Below are 7,500 nucleotides of genomic sequence, written 5' to 3' on the forward strand. Positions count from 1 at the left end.
GAGAGATTCTCCGTTTACATTTTACCTGAAATTCAAGAAACCTTATAATGAAAGAGAGAGAGAGAGAGAGAGAGAGAGAGAGAGAGAGAGAGAGAGAGATAAAATTTACATAGGTAAATTGAGGAGATGAATATAGATAGATGAATACATAGTTTCTTCATAGGTGATAGGAATCCAAAATTTTCCAAACACGAAAAATCACATGTTTTAAGAAGAAAACATTGACCGTAGCATAGACATCTAATCCCAAGTGGTTATGCTTTTAGATTAAGGCCCTAATGAGAAACAGCACCTGTTCTCTGATCAGCCATGTCCTGCGTATTCTGTGGCTAGGATAACCGACAATTGCATGCAATAGGCATTAGGTGCAAGTCAATCTCCTGGGAGGACGTTCGCTTTGCAAGTTAAGCCGGGTTTACACGATTGAATGGTCCGTCGAACCCGGTTGTCGAACCTGTTTGTCAAACGGTTCGAAGAGGTGTAGTCAGCCTCAAATGCGTAAAGTTTGATCTCCTGGGAGGACGTTCGCTTTGCAAGTTAAGCCGGGTTTACACGATTGAATGGTCCGTCGAACCTGTTTGTCAAACGGCTCGAAGAGGTGCAGTCAGCCTCAAATGCGTAAGGTTTTATGGACAATGAAGTCCTGCCCAGAAAAGTCAGACGAGAACAGACTTTCTTCGAACCGTTCGACGAACGTGTTTGACAACCGAATACCCCGTTCACACGTTCGAACATCTCTTCAAACACGTCTTGTCTGTCGAACCGTTCGATTGTGTAAACCTGCCTTTAGTCTCTGATACCAATACAGTGAAAGACGTTGAATGCATGGAATGGTGACACACCGAGTCCCTTCGACTATTCATTTCAATATATATTCTTTACTCTTCTGAGTCTTATTCCTTTACGCATCTAGATGGAAACTATATCGACTGAGACAGGGAATTTAGAGTGGGTTATTTTTGTGTGGGAAAGTGGAGGGGAGGTAGCAGGAGTGGTATGTGATAAGGAAATGCCAATCTAGGTAAAAAAATCAAGATCTGTAACATAATAAGACCAGTGTTAATGTATGGATCGAAAACGTCTGCTTGAGACGAAAAGAGGAAGCAATGCTTGAGAGAACAGATAAGAATGTGGAGATTAGGGCAATATCACTGCTTGAAAGATTGGAAAATAATGAAATAAGAAGGGCAGGCGTAGTTAAGATAACCGAAGTGATAAGTGTGTCACGACTGAGATGGTGTGGTCACGTGTGGAGAATGGATGATGGGGAGGTAGTGAAGAGGACTTGGGAGTTGGGAGGAACCTGTTAGGGGGGGAGATCGAGAGGGAGAGAGAGAACTAGATGGTGAGATAAGGTGAAGGATGATAAGCAGAGGAGAGGTTTGGTGGAAGATGCCATTGATAGAATGCATTGGAGAAGGCGCATCTGGCAACCGACCCCTTAATGTAAGACTAACGGAAGGAAAGATTTTTTTATGCGGGAATTGTTTTCATTTAAAAGGTTTGCAATATCACTGCTTGAAAGATAAGAAAGTGATCAAATAAGAAGGGCAGGCGTAGTTAAGATAACCGAAGTGATAAGTGTGTCACGACTGAGATGGTTTGGTCACGTGTGGAGAATGGATGATGGGGAGGTAGTGAGGAGGGCTTGGGAGGAAACTGTTGGGGGGGGGGGGGAGATCGAGAGGGATGTAGAGAATTTGATGGTGAGATAAGGTGAAGGATGATAAGCAGAGGAGAGGTTTGGTGGAAGAGATGCCATTGATAGAATGCATTGGAGAAGGCGAATCTGGCAACCGACCCCTTAATGTAGGAATAACGGTAGGAAAGGTTTCTTACCCGGGAAATGTTTTCATTTAAAAGGTTTGCAATATCACTGCTTGAAAGATAAGTGATCAAATAAGAAGGGCAGGCGTAGTTAAGATAACCGAAGTGATAAGTGTGTCACGACTGAGATGGTTTGGTCATGTATGGAGAATGGATGATGGCGAGGGAGTGAGGAGGGCTTGGGAGGAACCTGTGAGGGGGGGGGGAGATCGAGAGGGAGGGAGAGAACTAGATGGTGAGATAAGGTGAAGGATGATAAGCAGAGGAGAGGTTTGGTGGAAGAGATGCCAATGATAGAAGGCATTGGAGAAGCCGCATCTCGCAACCGACCCCTTAATGTAAGAATAACGGTAGGAAAGGTTTTTTATGCGGGAAATGTTTTCATTTAAAAGGTTTGTATTCTTGTGGTAAATTAACTCAAGGTGAAGTCTTCCATATTGAAAATTCTATTCCTTAAAAGTATTATTCGTACGCTGAGAAAGTGTGTATTGTTCACGATTTTTTGTGTAAGCTAGTTTATATACTTTGTCTTTGATTTCTTTAATCGTTTCTTCCCTGTTAATGTGACTTGATTGGTAAGAATAATTTCTTTGTATTTTGAAGACATGAAATTCCATTTTTTTTTTCTTTTTCTTTTTTTTTGGGGGGGGGGGTGGAATGATTTTTAAAATGACATAACAGAAAGTAAAAATGAACACTACTTTAATAGCTTAGGGAGATGAAATCCTTTGTCCACTTTTATTTTTCAATCCTTTTTCATTGCTTGGAAAAAAAAATCCATTACTTTTTTACGACATTTTTTTTTCCTTTCATCAAGGCCTCTATTTTTTCATGGAATGAACTGTGAGCTCAATTTTATTTTTTGCGGTAATTAAATTTCAGGTTAAAAAAATGCAATTGCAATTTGCTGGTGTTTGCATTCGGCGTCTAATTCAACTGACAGTCACTGTTTACATATATAAAAGTTCTGTCCATCTACTTCGATTTAAAACCACCAGCTATGTGATGTAATGAACGCACCCTTGTCTTGACAGTTGCCAACAAGTGAATATTCATTAGTTAAAGAGTTGAATATACCAGGTTGATGATTCATAAGCCCTTTCCTTATATAAGAAAAAAACGCATATAAGAGATTTGATATGAATCATTTTGACATTTCTTTTAGCACGGCCATATCCAGAAGCAACGCCATCTCTTGAATAAAGAAATATCTCTCCCGGTGGCCTCCGGCTACCTTGGTAATGGAGTTGCCAGATGTTTCCATTTACAGATATTGGATTCTGGAAGTGTGCGGGATATTTTGCCTTCTCTTTTCACCTCTTTCCAACAATCTCTGCTTTTGCTTTGTCTAGTTTTGCTTATTTAAAAAAAGGGATAGAGAAATTTCAAGGAAAGATTCAATGCTAATGATTTATTTCTTAATGTGTTAAAAGGATCAGATTATAAACTCATTAGACTTGGTGATCAAATTCACCCACTGGAGATTGCATCCTATACTTATCAAGAGGGCGAATATATTTTCAGAGTTCTTGTTTTCTCTTTATTTTCTTGTTTGATTAGAATTGCATTGCTGGCTCGTATTTGATTTCTTTTTGTCATGTTATTAGTAAATTATTAGTTAAGGAATAAAGGAGGTATATTTAAACAGAGAAGGTACATAGACGAACAAAAAGAATTCTTATTCTTCTACCATGTAGTTTTCCCTTACTAATAGAAGACACTTGAAAGTGGACAAGGATACGCCGACTTCAACCCACCCCCTATAACCGACAACTTGTGGTGGCCTATTGGAAGCGTCCCTACCTGACACTCGTCTGACTGGGGTTCGAGTCCAACTCAAATCCAATAGTTCCTTTAGTGTCTGCAACCTCACCATCCTTGTGAGCTAAGAATTGGGAGTTTGGGGGAGCTTAAAGGTTTAGCTGCTGAGTCATCAGCAGCCATTGTCAGGCCCTCCTTGGTCTTAGCTTGGGTTGAGAGGTGGCTTGGGCACTGATATGTATATATGGTCAGTCTCTAGGTTGCATTATCCTGCTTGATAAAGCAATATCACTGCCCCTTGCCTCTGCCATTCACGAGTGGCCTTTAAATTTTTAAACTTGTGGTGGCCTATTGGAAGCTTCCCTGCTTGTCGTTCGTCGGACTGGGGTTCGAGTCCCACTCAAACTCGATATTTTCCTAAATGTCTACAACCTCACCATCCATGTGACTTAAGGATGGGGTTTGGGGGAGCCTATAGGTCTACTTGCTGAGTCATCAGCAGCCATTGCCTGGCCCTCCCTGGATCTAGCTTGGATGGAGAGGGGCCTTTGGCGCTGATCATATGCATATATGGTCAATCTCTAGAACAGTGTTACTGTCCCTTGCCTCTGCCAATCATGAGTGGCCTTTAAACCTTTAAAGAAAGTACTCCAGTACTTAGTTTCCTTTGATTGCTAAACATTGTAATCAAAATGGAATGTATATATATATATATATATATATATATGTATATATATATATATATATATATATATATATATACGCTGGAAAAATAAACTAAAAATTAATGTACCACAAACATGGGTATAGAAGACGAAAATCCTAAGAAATCCTACATCCCAGTTTAAGCTTCAAAATGCTCCTAAATTTGAATCGATCCTTTAAAGGCCGCTCATGAATGGCAGAGGCAAGGGACAGTGACATTGCCCTATCAAGCAGGACAATGCCCTATAGACCATATATATGCAAATGATCAGCGTCCAAGCCCCCTCTCCCCCCAAGGTAGGACCAAGGAGGGCCAGGCAACAGCTGCTGATAGATAACTCAGTAGATAGATCTATAGGCTCCCCCAAACCCGCCCCCATCCTTATCTCACAAAAATGGTGAGGTTGCAATGACCAAAGGAACTAACGAGTTTGAGCGGGACTATAACCCTAGTCTAGCGTTCACGAGTCAGGGACGTTACCACATCGGCCACAACAACCCTATTGATTGTAGGGACCAAAGGAACTAACGAGTTTGAGCGGGACTCGAACCCCAGTCTAGCGTTCACCACTCAGAGACGTTACCACATTGGCCATCACGTTTGTTCTAAAGTAGCATCGTTACCAATCCTCTTCTGGCAAACAGCATAAATTCCAATCCTTTTTAAACCGAATGATTCGTTCCAATCCTGTTTCAGTTGGTTCAAATCGTTTTATGAACTTGAAGGTTTGAGGTCTAACCCTTTCAGATTCAAAACATTGGTTTCGGTTATTTTCTGATTTTTAATATAGATTCGTATGTTTTTATCTTCAAATCATGTTATTATTATTACTGCTTGCTAATCTACAACCCTAGTTGAAAAAGCAAGATGCCATAAGCCCAAGGGCTCCAACAGGGAAAAGTAGCCCAGTGAGGAAAGGAAATAAGGAAATAAACGTTATAAGAAGTAATGAACAATTAAAATAAAATATTTTAAAAACAATAACAATAACAATATTTAAACAGATATTTCATATATAAACTATAAAGAGACTTCTGTCAGCCTGTTCAACATAAAAACATTTGCTGCAAGTTTGAACTTTTGAAGTTCCACTGATCCAACTACCCGATTAGGAAGGTCATTCCACAACTTGGTCACAGCTGGAATAAAACTTTTAGAATATTGTGAAGTATTGAATCAATTTTGGATTTGCAGTTTCGATTCATATTCTTTTTTTTTTTTTTTCCGTCAACTTCAGCACCAATATTTTCCCCGAAAGCCAACATTACAGGATTCTATAATATTATTATTATTATTATTATTATTATTATTATTATTATTATTATTAATTGCTAAGCTACAACCCTAGTTGGAAAAGCAGGATGCTATAAGCCCAGGGGCCCCAACGGGGAAAATAGCTCAGTGAGGAAAGGAAACAAGGAAAAATAAAATATTTTAAGAATAGTAACAACATTAGAATAAATATTTCCTATATAAACTATAAAAAACTTTAACAAAACCAGAGGAAGAGAAATTAGACAGAGCTCAGACACCAAATGGAGGTCCATACAAGTATTCAAGGCTACCGTAAACGATACGTTTATATGCATTTTCTGGCAAAAAAAAAAAAAAAAAACTTATTTACTTTTTATAACTCAGCTGTATAGAAATGCTAAACAATTGAATAGTTATCAATTTGAGTTTCTATTAATAATTATCACAATCTGGAAGAGGAGATAACACATTTTGAAGAAACAACTTCATGGCAGTAAACGGAAGAATGGTTGACTCTTAATGTGCTACTTACCATTAACCACTAAATTGTTTTCCAGTTATTCTAAAACTTATCTGAAGGACAGCTTGTCCAAAATAATTCTTTTTTTATGGTTTATATCAAATATCTGTTAATGTTGTTATTCTTTTTAAAATATTTTATTTTAATTGTTCATTACTTTTTATATCATTTATTCACCCCTATTTCCTTTCCTCACTGGGCTATTTTTCTCTGTTGGAGCCCATGTTTAGTTAATTTTAGTTAATTTTGATTTTTTTCATAGAAGCCTAACCTTCTTAATTAGCTTTCAGATTTTGTATTAAGATCATTTCTAATTATGTCCTAGAAGCTTTGGTATTTTTATCTTCCCTCCGACCCTAACGTTTATATGCATTTTCTGCCCCCCCCCCCCAAAAAAAAAAAAAAATTACTTTCATAACTCATCAGCTAACTTTCGTAAGAAGATTTGTTTAGATAATTTTGACTTTGTTATAGAAGCCTAACCTTCTTAATTAACTTTCAGATTATTTTATTAAGATCATTTATAATTATGTCTTAGAAGCTTTGGTATTTTTATCTTCCCTCCGACCCCATACGCGAAGTGACTTCATCTTAAAGCTGTGACTTATGGGAATGGCAGATTAATCATCTCCGTTTAACCATCTGTAGACGGATATCAAATTCCAGATTCCAGATTCCGGATTCCAGATTCCGGATTCCATTTACATTGTGGTCTCTTCACGCGTTCCTAGAACGTATACGGGTGTTCTAAATTACCGTTAATTAACCTTAGCAAATGAGTTAGATTTTTTAAAATGTAAAATGGGTCACTTTTTACGTGAGTAGGCCTACCTTAGAATCTGAATTAAATTAGAAAAAAATATATTTTTTACATGAGTACCATAGCAGTCTAGAAATATTATTAAAAAATAATACAAAAAAAGGGGCCGTGTTTTTTTACGTGAGTAGACCTACTTTTGCATCTGAATTAAATTTGAAAAAAATTAAATTAAATTTTTACGTGAGTGCCGTAGCAGTCGAGTTAAAATATTAAAAATAAAGCAATAGAATGGACCACGTTTTTTGGGAGTACCTTAACAGCTGAAATAGATTAGAAAAAAAAATAAATAAAATTTTTACGTGAGTACTTTAGCAGTCGAGTTAAATTATTAAAAAATAAAGCAATAAAATGGACCATGTTTTTCGGGAGTACCTTAACAGCTGAAATAAATTTGAAAAAAAGCTAGATAAAAATTTTACCTGAGTAACTTAGCAGTCAAGTCAAATTAAAAAAAAATTAAAGCAATAAAATGGACCACGTTTTTCGGGAGTACCTTAACAGCTGAGTTAAATTTGAAAAAGAAAAAAGAATAAAATGAACCATGTTTTTCGGGAGTACCTTAGCAGCTGAAATAGATTAGATAAAAATTTTATGTGAGTACCTTAGCAGTCG

General features: G+C 37.4%; 1 protein-coding gene across 1 annotated transcript in view; it reads left to right on the plus strand.

Moving 5' to 3' along the window:
- The window catches only part of LOC137657340 (probable G-protein coupled receptor CG31760), a 271,566-nt gene that overhangs the window by 211,029 nt on the left and 53,037 nt on the right, over positions 1–7,500 (plus strand). Inside the window, exon 5 of the mRNA XM_068391675.1 lies at positions 2,993–3,115. Coding sequence (XP_068247776.1) covers positions 2,993–3,115 — 123 coding nt within the window. The remainder of the gene's footprint in view (positions 1–2,992; positions 3,116–7,500) is intronic.

Source organism: Palaemon carinicauda, chromosome 18, assembly GCF_036898095.1.
Source record: "Palaemon carinicauda isolate YSFRI2023 chromosome 18, ASM3689809v2, whole genome shotgun sequence".
Lineage (NCBI taxonomy): Eukaryota > Metazoa > Arthropoda > Malacostraca > Decapoda > Palaemonidae > Palaemon > Palaemon carinicauda.